Below are 17,724 nucleotides of genomic sequence, written 5' to 3'. Positions count from 1 at the left end.
TATTTCATTATAATCTTAGTTACCCCGATTTATTCCGGCGTAGACTTTGTTGCAATAATAGAATTTAAATAAAAAAAATACTTTATTATATTTATGTTAAGCAACAAATTATTCACTAGAAATTTAAACATTTTACATAAATATATAAACTGAACGATATTTATTTACTGCATTTTCGAGAAATTTATTTTTTATATATTACATTTACACAGGGAGTCAAACTTCTTTTCCTATATATTAGTTTATATACAAAGGTTAATTATTAGTAATTTGGCACTATGTGTTATAGTTACAACACCAATATTGCTTGATGACTTAAAACATACACTTATTTTACAAGCAATATAAAATATGTTTTTTTTATCAATTATATTTGAGTCTATTTAAATTAAAGCACGTTATTTCAGCATTTGATATCAATTATGCTTGAGTCTACATATATTGCAGCACACCTTTTCAGCATTTGATATCAATTGTAGCACATTATTTCAGTATTGATATCAATTATACTTTAGTATTTACATGGTAGCACAGTTTTACAACATCTGATATCAACTATACTCGAGTCAATTTATACTGTTGAACATTATATTACTTTATATATGATACTGTATATGATGATATATTTGTTTGTATGGTGTCATTTTATATAGTAGCTCACCGTATAGATATGTATGTTGATATCATTATAGAATATCAACAATAAGATATCAGTTTAGTTACACACCATTAACACTGTCCAAACTATCAGCGTAACTGTATTTCCTCGGCATTTCCCCTAGATTGTAATTCATCTTTCTTGATGACAATGGTGTATCAGACGTGACAATACTGTCCTCATTAACCCCAGGTAAACAAGAGAAAATCGCCTTTAAGCTTCTGCGAAACTTTTCAGACATAAATCCATAAATGAACGGATTGATGAAATTGTTTATGAGAAATAAACAATCCGCGATTTCACCAAAATGAGTTCGAAAATCACTAGGTGGATATACATCTCGTCCAGCAAGTTTTAAGCATTTATGTATAAGTCTCGGTAATGGAAGAACAGCCGCCATTACGATCACAACAACAACTATTTTTGACATGCGCTGTATCGACATCCGGGTAGATTCTGTTGTTGTGACAGTAATGGAACCTTTGACCAGAAATATTTTCAAAATATGAAGAATACATGTTATAATCAGTGGTAAAAAGTAAACCGAAAGCCATAAAAATAACAAAAATTCCTGGGATCGTCCAGCCAGAATAATTCGTGCTCCTATAAGTGCTGTTAGACTTCCTGTAATTATTATTCCAATTATCCACACAACTATAGACGATATCATCACCTTTTTAATTGTAAGATAGGCATTAGCTCTTAAAGGATAAGCCAACGTGATATACCTCAAAACTGCTAGCAAAGCCACGTGTGTATTTGCTGAGAACCAGAAAATGGATTTCAGTATATAATATGGTGAACTAATTATTACTGGAGATGAACACGTGACAGATAAGATAACTCTTTCAAATGATGTTGTCAGATTTAGAGTAAGAAATAATAAATCAGCAATAGCTAAAGCTGCTATAGCAACAAATGTCGGGTCATGTAACTTCCGGTCACGAATGACTCGTGTTATAACAAACATGTTTGCCACTATTCCAACGATAAAGAATGTCTCAATGGCGCTGTATATACATGCTGTGTCACAGTAACCACATGAAAATTTTTGATAACTAGCGTAACTTCTCCTGTTACCACCACCACGTGAAATATTTCCCGCGTAGCCGTCATCTTGTGTTATATTTCCGCAAGACGAATTTAAAACATCCACCAGATTCTCCCTCCTTGCTAAAGTAACATTGTCTAAGACGCCATTTGTTTCACACATTTTTGTTAAAATGTTTGTGACTTAACTGACCTATTTGATACACAATTTTCATGAAGTATGTGTCCACTTAAAATTGTTCTAATAAGGCCGTTTGCACACAAGTCATGGAGTTTTGTTTTCCGCTGTCGAAAACTGCTTGCATTTTTTTAACATAAGCAAATAATCCTTTTCATAGCGGGTTTAGTCGCTCTATAATATTCCCACCATTTATAATTAAAGTCATCACATAAATTATCTTCATTAAAACAAATATTTACACTAATTACCTCAGTGTATAAACTGTTTATACACTGTTTAATACGCAGATATAAAACAATGGTTTATAAAAAAACAAATAGGCCAGGCGTATTCTCTCTGTGTTACTCATCATAAAGCATGGCACGTAAATCAAGTTATAAACTACTGACAATTTTATCTATCCCGCTGTAATTTTTGTTCAACTGGCGTATTTTTGTAACGATATAAATGTTTCAAGAACAGAAAAGTTCCAGATACGTTCATACATCTGGGAGTGTAATAAACTAAAATATCGCTATCATAAGTTAATTGTTTCGATAAAGCTGATGTGTACTCATCAACATGTATATACTGTATGTCAGTTCTCTCTCAATACACCCCCTTGACCCACTCTCTAACCCCCTCTTTCTCTCTCTGATTAATCCTTTGTTATTTTCTTTAACTAAACATAATGATAAGCAAAAGTCATAATTATAGTTGATAGGAATATTTAATTTGTATATACAGTATTAAGTAACGTATTAGTTGCGATGTAGTAACAATACAGTATTTTATGTAAGAATGAAAACACATTGATATCACTTTAGTAAAATTTATGGAAGCCTTATGGAAGCCTTGGAGGGTCACTTTTGAGTTTCGACTTACGGATATTTTACTTTTGACTTTCGACTTTTGACTTTTGATTTGTGACTTACGTCTTATGACTTTTGGCTAACCCATTTTACACGTGCCCTAGAAGCTGAAAGCAGCATCTTTGGTTTCAGGTATGTTTTTAAACGTTTTAAATAATTTCATGCAGATTTGTCATGGAGGAGAGGATGTGTTAAGGAGGGAATTTAATATTATTTGATATAATCCCATAGTGGTAACATATCACAGACTTTAATTCCACAAGTGTGACTGTGTGTTTTGTACAATCTTCTATGTTCTAAATATGTTCATAATATTAGTGCTTATACATTTTTTGTCCTCATCACAAAATCTGTCCATGAGTAACAAACAAATAACTGTTTTACAAGTAGACAGGGAATACAAGTTTTACGTCTTAAAATGGCATGGTGCACAGTATTAAACATGTATCGCAATTCAGCATTTTAGTGAGCTAACACGGAATTAGTAAAGAACGGCAAGTGCTATGTTCATACACACAAGTTAACTTAAAATTGTAATCGAGCACCATTTGCATTTAGCATCAATGTCTAATTTTGTTGTATATTTTAACAATTGAGAAAAGAACACTTAAGAATAAACGTAGATATAAAACCAGTCAGAACAAAATATCCTACTAGCATTTAAAATACTTTTTTCGCACCTATCAATCTTTAAAAAACGGAGCTAAGAGATTTACCCATTTTATATACTATGAATGTATAAAGATTTAGATAAAAGATAAACTCTTATTTCAGACACAACTACTGGACAAAAGGTAACGAGGATGAAAACCTTGATGTTGATCTGTGTCTTCATCATTATACTGTTCAGCATTACCAAAGCTACCGTGCCAAGATACCTACCCTCAACATCTATAACAAACAAAACTCTGCTGATAATAGAGTACTTTCTGGTACAGCATGGCATAACGACGTCATTTAGTACAGTGAATAGACTTTTTAAACGCTTAAATTTAAAACGGCGTAATGGAATATATACTCCTTTTGAGTTATAAACAGAGAAATACAAACAAATGGACAACGCATAGAATTTCGTACAATATGGCGTAGGTTAATGCTGAATTACCACATGTACGTCAAGGGAGACGACGTCATGGAAATAATGAGAGCGCTTGATCCGGATGGTATTGAGATGCGGAAAGCTCATCGCTTATGCCGACGCGTATACTACGCCATGACATATGGACGGTTTCATAAGGATTTTATATCCATGGTGCTGTGAATGGGTATAGTAGAAAAATAACATGGTTAGAGGTTTTGGACTCAAATAACGACCCACACCTTATTGCAAGATTCTTTTAGACACCTTTAATGAACATTATCAAGTCCCCCTCACCCAATTACTAGGTTGTGATGTCGGTACGGAAAACTGCATTGCTTTACTATTGTAGCAATACTTCAGACACGATTCTACAGATCCGATAGTTGGTACTCGAAGCCTTGTAGCTGGAAAAAGCACATCTAACCAACGCATTGAGAAGTGGTGGTGTACATTACGAGAAAAAATGGAATCCATTGGTGGATTTTTTTTTCAAAGACTTACGCGGTACTTGTGTATTTAATGATCTGGATCCGATACAATGTGAGAACTTAAAATTTTGCTTCATGGACCTCATACAAACCGAGTTAGACCGGATTGCACATGAAATAAGGCAACAAAAAAGTTCTTCTGTTATTTGTGGTAAACCTGACACACTGTTTTTTGTACCAGGTCTGTATGAAACTCACGACTTCGGCAATGCAGTTAACTTGAGAGACGTATATATTTGCAAAGAACATGTTTTCACGCCCAAGAAGACAATGTGAGGAATTCATAGAATTAGCACCCCTTCTGAAGCCAGATCTACAGATGCCATTGGACGCTGATTCAGCACTACAACTGTGTACCGAGTTGAAAGATTTAATTTTGAGAATAGATTTAATATAAATACGCTTTGAAACGACTAATACTGATTTTTTTTTTCGTGTTATTGATATATACTAGGTTACTATAGGTTAAGTTTCAAAAAATGATGTTTTAAAATCATAAAGACGATAGTCTACGATTTCACTTCATTATATGGTTATTTTAAGATATTGGTTTGTAAATATTGAGCAAATTACAATATATTTGTAAATTATCATTTAAGTTATAACCACTATAATTTGCACTATAAGGCATTGTAAAATTGACAACATTGTTTAGTGGTATACCTTAAGGACACCTGTATGCAAAATTTAAGCAAAATTTACCGTACGGATTTGGAGTTGTAGGCATTATTATGACTCAGAACATATACATTTAAAAGGCTTTTTAAAAGAAATACATTTATTGAAAGTCTAAAAAAATATCCGTGTAATCTCATTTAAACATGTTTTGTAAGTGTTGTTTGTTTAGATGCAAATAATAACATGTTAAATGCATGACTATTCTCGACACGATAGAAATATGCATGGAAATGTTTCTCTACCCCACCAATTTGAACATTTTTTATCATATCATTCTAAATTTAAAAAATCACTAAAATTGCATTTAGTAAAAGGGCTTGTATCAAAGTTTGCTAAAATCTTTCTAGAAGTATATTGATTCATTCTGTGAAATATGGACGGCTTTTACCGGCTAGTTTGTAATATATAAAGCATTGAAAATGTTATAATTGTAATTTGCTCTTAGATTTTTTTTAGCATTAATTAGGCAATGAATATATGTAAAAAAATATAATAATAGAAAACGTGCATATTTTTCCATCTTAATATAGCTAGAAAAATCTAAACACATTTATTGTACAAGTTAATTGTCCTTTTAAAGATTTCCAACTCAGCAGCCTGTAAATATTAATTTGTAAAGTTTTTACATCACAATATATGTATGTGCAATTTTGTAACTATTTACGTAAAATACATGCAGTATTTCTTTTTGTTTTTGGCATACGTATTACGAGATTAACTGCACTATATGAATCGACTTCTGGTTGTATCTCTTCTATCAAGCCCTTGTTACAAAACGGCTGCCCGACCAGGAATAGAACCTCGGTCTCCCGCGTGACTGGCAGGGACACTTTCCTCTATGCCAATGTCACAGGGGGAGAAAGATTTGCAGCCATACCGGGATTCGAACCCGGAACCCCTTACAGGGCTAGCTTCGTCCCGACCGAGATTGCATATCATCTACTGAATAGATTCGTACCGTGACATATAAGTTATACGTGTAATTTCAAGTATGTGTAATTAGATTCAAACGTCTTATTCATTCGCAACAAATAGCAACCATACTTTATAGGATGTATTATGGTATTTAAAAGGAATATATATGATTGTTATTTCAAAAATAGTAATTGATCTTTGTAATAAATGCTGACTTATTTTCTCGTGTTTTTTTTAGGTTTTTATGGAAGCACTGGAGGGCCCTTTTGACTTCTGACTTAATGACTTTTGAATATTGACTTGGGAGTTATGACCTGTGACTTCTAAGTTGTGACTTGTAATTTGTGATGATGCATTGCCGCTCATTTTAAGCCAGGAGATGCAACATGGCGGACAGCGATTTGTCAGATGATGTAAGTTTTTATAGTTTGCTTGAATATTCTTCTTAAATAATGTAATTTAGCGATGTTATACATATCCATCACTAATCGGGCAATACAATTTGGACGGTCTGTGTATTTTTGTTCACTGAGATCTAGATGCGTTTACCATAAGAAATTAACACTCTCCCTCAATGTGAGAAAAGTGACTCCTTTCAAGCCTCAGGGGGGAACCGAGTCTAACTTCCATCAATCAAACAATATATACTTAATGAAACTTATAAGTACATGTACTAAGATTTAAACATGCGGATAAGCTCGAGTTTTCAAAATATATGCCAAATCAGTTATTGGCTTCTTGTTAAAATTGAATTGTTACAAAATGCATTTACTGATATAAAATGATAATACTATGATAAGTGTTTATACAAGAATCGTTGTAATTATTCTATACAAGTATATATATACATTATTATTCTGACCACTAATATATACATGTACATAGAAAAGGTTGTCGGATGGTCGATTTCGTTAAGTGTATTAATACCATTCACAAAACTAAAAAACAAAAAAAACACTCTTCTTTAAATGACTGATTATGCATTAAATACAATTATACACCAATTTTATTCATCAAGGTTATTCATCTGGTCCTCTCCGTGTATATAAGAATTAGATTTATCACTTGATTCGGGTTGGTCAAACACATTCGACGTTCCCATATTTATAGTTTACTGTACATTACGGGAACAAAATGCCTCCTCAGATGAAAAAAACGGCATATTATATTTGAAAGCCAGAACTAGACCCAGGAGGCCATGAGTGGCTCAAAAACACTTTGGTTCAGCTAGCTAGTTGATCAGCTAGACCTTGTCAGAAATCAAAATAATAAAAAAAAAGCTTTGCTATCAGTAATACTGTACAGAATACCGTTAGGGCCATCATGGTTGAACGTTATATATAATCCAGAGGGCGACAAAGTGGTAGTGCGGCAACGCGATGGCGGTAGTACGAGAGTACAGTGACCATGGTACGATAGTGCGATGATAACACCGCGACAATGCAATGGCGACAATGTGATGACGACAGTACGACAATGCGACAGTGCGATAATGCGATGGCGACAATGCGATAGTACGATGACAATAATGTGATAGTCTATAGCATTGTCGTCCTCGTGTTATCGCGTTGTCGTCATCGTACTATCACCATCGTGTTGTCGCACTATCACATTGTAGCTCTCTGGAATACATAAACGTACAACCACGATGGCCCTAACGGTATTCCGTAATACTGTGCTTTTCGCTTCATAGATTCATTGAATTTAAGCTTACTTGAAAGAAGAATTAACTTTGATAAAGTTAGTCCTTCTAAACTAAAGTGATTCAGTTTTTAATTGTGCTTAGGTCAAATAAAAAATATGTTGGTTTGAAGTGCCCGCTACCTTCCCATCTTCAATTCTTTTAGGTCATCGACTTGCCGATATGTATCCTGTTCTCCCATAATTACCTCCCCTTAATAAGAATATGGCATTTGTAATTAAGATAAGTAACGGAATATATTTGCTATGTTTTATTAAAACAACTAAACCATGTGTAATCTGATTATCTCAGTATACTTTGTGTCGTTAATGGTTAGTATTAGAAAATTGTAATTCTGAAACTTCAATTAATTGAGAATGTTTGAATGAAGTACACAAAATCACAAAATACTATCTCTTGTGCAACAGTGATTAAATAATTATTAAAACACCAGGTAAGAAATGTTGATAAAATGAAGCACAAAATGAAGCACCTTTCGAAATTTTATCTTTTTGTAATTTGCAGGACATACATAGGAAACAACGTATAAAGGAAGTCATAGACAACATTAAAAATAGAAAGGCAAAGAAGAAAAAAAAACAGCCCCAACTACTAGTTCACTGCTCCAAGAAATGGAACACTGATTTGTTTTTACTTCATTTGTTTATTGCTAAATAAAAATTCTTTTTTAAATCAATATTATAATAAATACTAACATTTTTAAAAAGATATTTTCATTGTGCTTTTAGAACACAATTGTGTTAATCGTCCTTGATTTTACATCCTGTAATTTATAGCTCGACTATTCGGAGAATAAGGAGAGCTTTCACCTCATCCGGGCGTCGGCGTTAGTTTAATGTTCTGTCCAATTTTTCATACCACATCAATTATGTTCCAAGTCCCTTAAGATATCGCTTTGAAATTTTGCAGACTAATCTTGTTAACCACCATGACCCCAACCCCTAGACATGGGTAGATAACTCTGTCAAGCATTTTGTTAAAATTGACTGCCTTGTCGACTAAGATGGTTTTCATTTTACTACCAAGAACTAAGAATAGTCGTGTGTGCTGCCCATGACGCTCTTATTGTAGTATTTAATTCGCGTGAGCTTAAGTAGAAGCTTTGCTGAGAATGATATTGTTGTTATCTAGAGGAAAATATAACAAAAAGAACCACCTTCCGTGTGCTGGTGTCTCGTATCCAAAGCTGTGCTGTGCCAATTTTAAATTTGCTAGAGTATCATAGGACTGGTGGAATAAGAACAAAAAATCATAGTTTTGGTGCATGATCTTGCCCTACACGGGCGCTTTATACAAGGGCTAGAAAAAGTCTAGTTTTTTAATCCATTTTGAGGGCTTATTGTGAAACGGTTGTAACTTAAACTAGATAAAGAAGGAGAAATTCTGTTTCTTTGCCAATCCCCAAACCATATATTAATGCCATGCATTTGTAATAGAGGTCGATACGTAAAAAGTCAAGACCACAAGTGTTTGAAGTCACTACTCACAAGTAGGAAGTCAAAAGTCACAAGTAGAAAGTCACAAGTAAGAAGTCAAAAGTCACAAATAGGAAGTCTAGTCAGAAATACGAAGTCACAAGTCAGACCATTGTGCACGAAGTGTCATTGCAATATCGTTTAAAACGTCCTTAGCTTTACAAATGCGTCATCCTGGAAATTTTGAAGCTGACCTTACTACCTATAACTACCTATTCGCCCTAATAAGAGCCAATGCTTCTATAAGCGCCCATCCCTTCTTTTCCATTTGTAAGTGGTTAAGCGCCCAGGATAAATTGTCTTAAAAGAAAAAAATCAACTGACCACAATCGACATTTTAAATTTTTATGCATGTCCGCGGGCCTAGAAAATTTCACTGTACAAGGAAAGACTGTGAATATTCACATTTCAACCCCATTGTAGTGATTTGACAGTAAACGGGACCACTTTAAATACGAGATATCAACAGAATTTGCATAGCTGTGACTCTTACATATTGTATACTTTTGTAAGACCTGACTCCTACTAAGCGCCCACCTTTCACAATTTTCTAAGCGCCCTGGGCGATTACTAGGAAGAATACGGTAGTACTGGCTAGATATCCTGTGCAAGTTTCGTACTAGGGCGTTTGGTCTACAAAAATGAACGTGAGGCAGTGAATTCATTTTAATAGCCAGATTCTAATTAACTGAAAGTAAGTATATCTGCCCTAGTAAGTCTGACACCTGGGTCTACACTTGTCACAGGTCCGTAGTTTTACTTGACTGAAACGTTAACGGTTACAAACAGACCTTTGTGAGCCATGATGTATTTGAACGTAGAAATAACATTTGACTTTCGTGACAAATTCGTTTGTTATAATTGACTGTCAAACATAAGAATAAAAATATGCCACGTACATTATGAACTATAAAATACATTATACTATAGTTTCAACATCATCACGATCATCATCGTTAATATAGTTATCATCATCGTCATGATTATAATCATTATCATCGAAATCAACTTCTGCTTATCATCAACAACATAATTATTTAAATTATAAAGTCAACCTTCATCATGAGGAGCAGCATCATGACAATCATCATTGCAGTCAACATACTTATAATGATAATCATGATAATGTAGATGATGATGATAATGATGGATCGTGTTGATCATTTGTTCTTTCACAAAACAACTTTATGGCTTAAAAAAAGACGTCAGTCTTCATACGATTTTGCCACTAAATCATTCAACTCCAGGAACAAATTCAATGCTGAATCGGCATCTACTGGCATTTGGAGGTCGGGCTTTAACAGATAAGCCAATTCGCTGAATTCGTCAAACTTTCTCTTTGGAACTGAATACATGTCTTTACAACAGGTCACATTACGTTTGTCAACCACCGTACCATAATCAATCGCGCCAAACGTTTCAGGTAAAAAATACATAATGTCAGGTTTTCCGTAATGTGCGTCGGAATTGTGCTGAGGTAAAATTTCATGTACATTCCGCTATTGAGCAATTCTATCCAGATGTATTTGTATTAGGTTCATAAAACAAAATTTCAAATTTTCACAATGTATCTGGTCGAGTTCATTGAAATGACCAGAATCGCGCAAATTCTCAAACAAATTAATCCACCACTGTATTCCTTGTTGACGTAGCGTACCCCACCATCTTTCAATGCGCTGGTTAGAAGTGCTTCTTCCAACAATAACGCTGCGACTACCAGCAAAGTGGTCGGTTGCTTCATTCCGAAAGAACTGCTGTAGAAGACAAAGAACACTGCTTTCTGTTCCAGCATCGCAACGAAGTATGCGAGGTGTTTTTTCAATGCGCTTCAATGCATCCAAATAATATGTCGCAATCAGTTTTGGATCGTTGTTAGTGTCAGAAACTTCTTACCAGGTAACTTTCCTGCTAAAAACATCTACCGCTCCGTGTATAAAAATCGGAATGGTTTCAACTTATCATAACCATCTTAATGCAAAATATTGGTTGGCCCTTTTGCACAATAGAAACGTTTTTTAAGTCGATGTGCTTTTCTCATTTCAACACCCTCCATTTATAAAAATCCGAATGGTTTAAACTTATCATAACCATCTTAATGCCAAATATTGTTTGGCCCTTTTGCACAATAGAAACGTCTTTTAAGTCGATGTGCTTTTCTCATTTCAACACCATTTGGATCTATTACCTTCATTATGTCCATAACATCCTTATGGCTTACATCCATATTATGATGCACTTTAAGTCGGCACCATATCGTCCGTTAACCGACAGACTGTCCACTATAATGCATTTCCGTGCCAATTACACGAACAACGTTTTTCAACTGCGATTGCAAATGTACACCTCGACGTTTCAGGTTCAACTTCTTCAAGATTCTTTCGGCTGACGCAGTGACAACAAAATACAATGCTTATGTAGCAAAAATCCAAGAATTTCACTGTATTTAAAACCTTGTTTGAAATATTCTTTAATGAGTGATGCTTTATCAACATTCGGAGACGACAAAGGCAGGTAAGCTGGGACCACACCAGCTGTTATCTTCAACAGAATGCACAGAAAACAACACGCAAACACGAATTTCATATTTTGGCACAACACAGCCATCATCGCTCATTACTCACGTGCTCTCTTAAAGTGTGACTTAATTAATTAATTTCACAACTAAGAAGTAATAAGTCTTGAGTTAAAAGTCAAAACTCCCAAGTCAAAACTCATAACTCCCAAGTCAAAAGTCATTAAGTCAGAAGTCAAAAGGGCCCTCCAGTGCTTCCATAGGTTTTGTATGGAAGCATAAACCTGCCCTTTTAACTTGTGTCTTATGACTTGCGACTTATGACTTGTGACTTTTGACTTCTGATTTTTGACTTACCTGTTTGACATAAATCGGCGCGTTTTCGAATGAAATATGACAGACGAAAACGCTTTATATTCTAGAACAATTTTTCCATTTAATTGAGGCGTTTTATAACACAGTCTCTTCTAACATCTGAATTAGCTGCGATTTGAAGGCTGCTGAGCTTCTCGTATTGTCGACAGTTGTCCTGACTAATTCAAAATGTAAGTGTTATACAAACCTCTCTCACGTGTAGATTCTCTTAAAATTTATTGTTTTAATGACGGTTGTGGAAGCTGTTCATATCCCGAGGGTTGATGGATTTTTTAATTTTAAAATATATATTCACATGAATCAATTTGCTAGCTAGCGCATAGTGTCGCTCAGGGTAGCAGGCTGGCTGAGTGGTTCACACAATTGACTTATGATAGGAGGATTTGCTGGCAGTCTAGGTTTAAATCCTGCTAGGTTTGTGCTAGCTGGTGCTTCACTGGGCAAAAAAACTAAACAACCATTGCTGACGTTCCTATAAGAGATTCTAGAGAGTGTCTGTAAGCTCCAACCTTTCTGCACAATCATACTTAAATAAATTATGTTATGTATTATCCAAAGCAAACCCTTGACATGCGAGTTAAAGATTGAAACAAACAAAAAAAAAAACATGAACAATTCATGTTAGATTTTTCTTTATACTATGCCAGAACATATAGTACCAGATATATTGTTGTTATTTGCACTTATCATCCTGACTGTTAACACTATTTTTATATACTTTACAGATACTGACAGATACTGATATAGATGAACAGAAATAAAAATGAAGATCGGGCTCATAATATTAATGATTTTGGCACTTTTTTATGTGGTGATGTGTGTTGTACCAACCTATTTGCCAACAGAGGTCCGAACTTATTATTGAATATTTCAAACTTGGTTTCAAATACACCGAGATTCTAGGATTTTATTAAATAGACATAAAATTTTGTTGTCAATGCGGCAATTATATAGATTCCTAAAGAAGTTTAACATAAAACGTCGGGGATTACAACCCCACAGTTATTAATACCATTCACAAAGAGCTGAATACTTGTGGACAAACTATGGGTTATAGGTTTTTGTGGCAACGGCTTCAAATTAATCATAATGTGAAGACAACTCATCAGGAAGTAATGGAGGTAATGAAGATTTTAGATCCTGAGGGCACTCATCTGATCTGAGAAGAACCCATCGTCTCAAAAGGCGTGTTTATTGTGCGAAAGGTCCCAACTATATTTGGCATTTAGATGGTTATTGCAAGTTAAAACCCTTTGGATTTTGTATCCATGGTATTATTGATAGATTAAGTAGAAGACTGATCTGGCTAAAGGTATCGGATACAAGCAATAATCCACACCTCATTTTAAAGTATTTTTTAAATTCTCTGAAGTCAATTGAAAAGGCACTTCGTATTATACGTTGTGATGATAGAACAGAAAACTCAGATGTATACCTTTTACAACAGTTCTTTCGGTACGATGCAACTGACGCTTTTGCAAAACACAGAAGTGTTATAATCTGTAAAAGTACTTCCAATCAGCGAGTTGAACGTTGGTTAGGCTCTTTACGACAAGAAGATTTACAGTGGTGGCTCAGCTTTTTTAAAGACTTGTGTGATTCTTGACGATATGATAAACTCGACCCAGTCCACTCTGTTAATCTGAAACTTTGCTTCATGGATCTAATTCAAACACACCTTGATCGAATTGCTCAAAACTGGAATACTCACGCTATTAGACCACAAAAGAATAACGAGCTCAATTATGGAAAACCTGACGTAATGTTCTATTTACCCGAACTATTTGATAGTCAAGATTTCGGTACAAATGTTGATATACAAGACGTAATTTGTTGTCAACGGATGTATTCAATTCCGAAGAACAGAAATAAAGACTTTAAAGAATTTGCTAAACTCTTGAAACCGGATTTACAAATGGCACATGACGCTGAAACGGCATTGCAATTGTTTTTCGAGCTCAATAAATTGGTATGGTTAGCAGACAACCTGCGACTAAAACGACAATGCAACACGACTACACAGTTGTAAATATATAAATAGCTACTACAAATGTATGTTATTATGTCTCCACAACACTGTCAAACTGGGTTGAAATAATTCGTCACCGCTTTGTTCTTTCTACATGGATGGAGGATTTTGAAATAATTTAGCACAAATGTTCACCATCATAAGATGTGCCCCAGTATAAGACACATTTCCGCACTGAAGGTCAAAGTCACACTTAGAGGATAAACGTCCACTTCTATATAAATGAGTGGGTTTTGAAATTGGCACAAATGTCCACCATCACGAGACGAGGTGTCGCTATATACAGTTTGAGTTAAAGGTCAAGGTCACTTGGACAGATTATAACTAATCTGTTATAACGTCTTTATTATTTAAGCCAAAGCCTTGATGTTTTAACAAAATTTCATTTGGACAAAAGCAGCCTTCATCTGAAATGTCAACATTTGGTGTTGACCCATACTTGACATTGACCTTTATCATTAAAGGTTAGAGATGTGTCTGCATACCGGGTACATCTTCTTACGATGGTGAACGTTTGTGCCAAATTATTTCAAAATCCTTTTATCTAATGTACATAGATGATACTACTGAACCTATTCCGGTAACTACCGCTATATCGCACTCTGTGGTGCCGCAGATATCTGCACCGAACGGTCTGCCAACCAGTGGAGAAACCGGTACTCCTACAAGGCTAGGAAGATAAACAGAGACAGCCTTGTTCTGTGGAACATTAATAGACTATCCTCATTTATAATCGACGGTGGTTACTTTTCTTTATTGATCAATTATGATATCATTCTTATGTTGATATATACAACTTTTGTTAATGTCCGCAACTCAAATTCAATAAAATGGCTAAACGTCATAGTAGTAGCGCACTTATATATACACTTGTACATGTATTCGCAATAAATGTTTCAATCATGACAATAATATGCTTGGTGTTTTGGATTAATCACAAGAAACTCAAAACTGGAACAGTCAATGACATTTGTGTTTTGCATATAAAATTACGAGAATTGCAGATATGGCTTATTCCGAGGGATCACTTTTTTTCGAGATTTTTATTACCATGGCGCGCCCACGTATGCTGTTGTTAAATTGTTGATGTAATCTATTTAAAAATATATACATGTAATTGGAAATTCATCAATCAATATGTCCGACCGAATTTGACAGACAAGTCCCAATCCAAACAACATATATCATTTCTAGTTTATCTTACAACATGACGATAACTTTAGGTCAACTGACAAGTTTAATTATAAATGTATGTCTAGAACAAAGTTCGCCCGTGCCTGCTCCTGTTTCATTAACAAAAGTACAAAGTATCCGAGTCTCTTTAAATTGTTTTCAAACAGATAACATCAACAATATTCAAACAGCAGATGATGATGCGACATGGTAAGTGATGCCTGCCACACATATTTTAAAGTAACAAAGTCAATGGTGAGTGTCACAGTTCCGAACCAAAGTGTGAATATATATTAGAAAGTTTGAATGCTTAGATCAAAGCACTTAGATTATATGACCATTTAAAGTCTTTACACTTGTTGGTCATCGTTACCACAATGTGACGTTTTGACCATTAACAGAATAATGGATGTGGTATGTAGAACTCATGAAGGTGCATTTACATATAAAGTTTGAAGGTCCAAGGTCAATGGGTCAATGTCACACTTATGGTCAGAGGTCAAAGGTCACATTGTGGTGTAATGTTTCGTGTCTCGAATATAAGTCATTCACTGATGATTGGATTGGATTTTCATATAACCTGGCAAAAATGTTCACTACTACCAGATGTTTTGACATCAAACAGATTCCTCGCTTCATGGTCAATGTCATACTTAGAGGTCAAAGGTCACATTTTTGTAAACCATTTTGTTTAAGGAGTAAATGATGATGGGATGTTCAAATAGCCTAGCCAAATTTCCAGTATAAATAGAAATTGTGCTGCACGCCCAGGTCCCTCTTTCTATGGCAAAGGTCTCAGAGGCCAATTCATGAATTGTCAAATTGTGGTGTATTTTTGTGTCATGTTGGCACGTTGGCACGGCATCATTGGCAGTAGTATGTCTCACATTGGCATGCAACTTCCTCAATGAGGTACATGCAAAGGTGTTTTTGGTTGCAAAGAAAAAGACCTCAATGTTTTCACTTTTATTTCTGAAACTAATTGTTTCATTTTTTAAACTATAGAAGGAACACATAAACAAAGCAAGAGATGTTCGAAAAGTATTGCCACATGACCATTTTCTGGAAAACCAATAAAGATATTATAAACCATACCCAATACTGATATGAATTGCTGATATGCATCGTGCATTGATTTTCGCAACATTATATGGTTGTAAAGCACGAAGATAAATGACTAGCAAATGCAATAAAACTTCTATAACATCTCATTCTCTAATAGTTTTCCAGAAAAAAAGTCGAGTTACAACACTTTTCGAACTACCCTCGTTTTATTGGACCTTACAATGACCCATACAACTACATGTACACCTCCATTCTTTCCAAAATAATATATCCATTGTCTCCCCTCTTCATTAAGATTTTGCTGATATTTACTTTATTTCACTATCAACATAAAATCTAAAAAGTTGTTCAATTATTATTAAACTACATACGATGATCAAACAATGACAAACAAAAACGATAAATTGAATTACGGTGCATATAGCATAAGCTTTATATTAATGTTACTACATGTAAAATAAATGTTGTTTTAAATAAAATGTATGCAGTGTGTACGTTTGAAAACCAAAGCTTAATCTCATGAATATCTATAACTTGGAATGCGCATTGTGAAGAAATTTAGAAGTTTACATAAATCTGAATCTGTTTAGCAATAGTTAACTAAAGGTTACACTCTAATAGGTACTTTATAGGAAAGATGATCAGACGCACTGTCCCAACATTTAAATTAAACAAACGCAATCTATAACAAATCGAGAAAAGTAGATTATATTAAAATTAACTGATACAATTCAATGAACAAAAATAATCTATGTAAAAACTCGTTGTCTGCCATATTTCATTCAAAAACGCGCCGAATTATCATGTTCAACAGACAAGTCAAAAGTCACAAGTCAAAAGTCATAAGTCACAAGTCACAAGTTAAAAGTCATAAGACACAAGTAAAAAGGGCAGGTTTATGCTTCCATAGTTTTGCCTTATGACTTTTCACTTATAATTTATCACTTTTTACTTATGACTTTTATCTTTTGACTTATAACTTTTGCCATTTGCTGTTACTCTTTGCATTGGTATAAACATTAGTTTTACTTGATTTTAGATTAATGCAAAATAAGCAAATTTGTGATACAATCACCAAATGCAAGGGAGCACATCGGCCGAGAGTGGTGTTGAAGTCATATGATGTTTGAAATTAGAATTATTGCATTCATATGTTTTTATCATAGTTGATCGTTTTAACGTGAAGAATCAACATCAATTGTTAATGTGAAATCATATGTATAGAAGTTTTAATTCGGACATTCATTTATAAGTGCCATCTGCAGCATTAAGTATTAAAGTAAATAAACTATTCTTGATAAATAACGAAATTTTTATTCAGATAAAACAGTTCTTAGCTATTTTCTAGATGTGTAGCTTTATTACAATTTTTTATTAACATTTTACATCTTGAAATAGATTATTTAATTCCTTGTTGAAGTTAGTCACGGTTGACTGTTACGCTATTTTTCCGTGTTGACTATTAAAGAGGGTACAAGCGTTAGGCATTAT

The 17,724-nt window shown here is 34.3% G+C and overlaps 1 protein-coding gene across 1 annotated transcript; it reads right to left on the bottom strand.

Annotated features, from left to right (window-relative positions):
- Positions 1-719: 719 nt before the first annotated feature.
- On the bottom strand, positions 720-1,871 carry LOC132757756 (melanocyte-stimulating hormone receptor-like). The gene has a single exon (XM_060749142.1). The coding sequence runs from the start codon at positions 1,869-1,871 to the stop codon at positions 720-722; it is 1,152 nt and encodes a 383-aa protein (XP_060605125.1).
- Positions 1,872-17,724: the final 15,853 nt, after the last annotated feature.

Source organism: Ruditapes philippinarum, unplaced genomic scaffold (genome assembly GCF_026571515.1).
Source record: "Ruditapes philippinarum isolate M1 unplaced genomic scaffold, ASM2657151v2 ctg3964_1_1_1_1, whole genome shotgun sequence".
Taxonomy (NCBI): Eukaryota; Metazoa; Mollusca; class Bivalvia; order Venerida; family Veneridae; genus Ruditapes; species Ruditapes philippinarum.
This window is presented reverse-complemented; position numbering and strand designations above follow the sequence as displayed.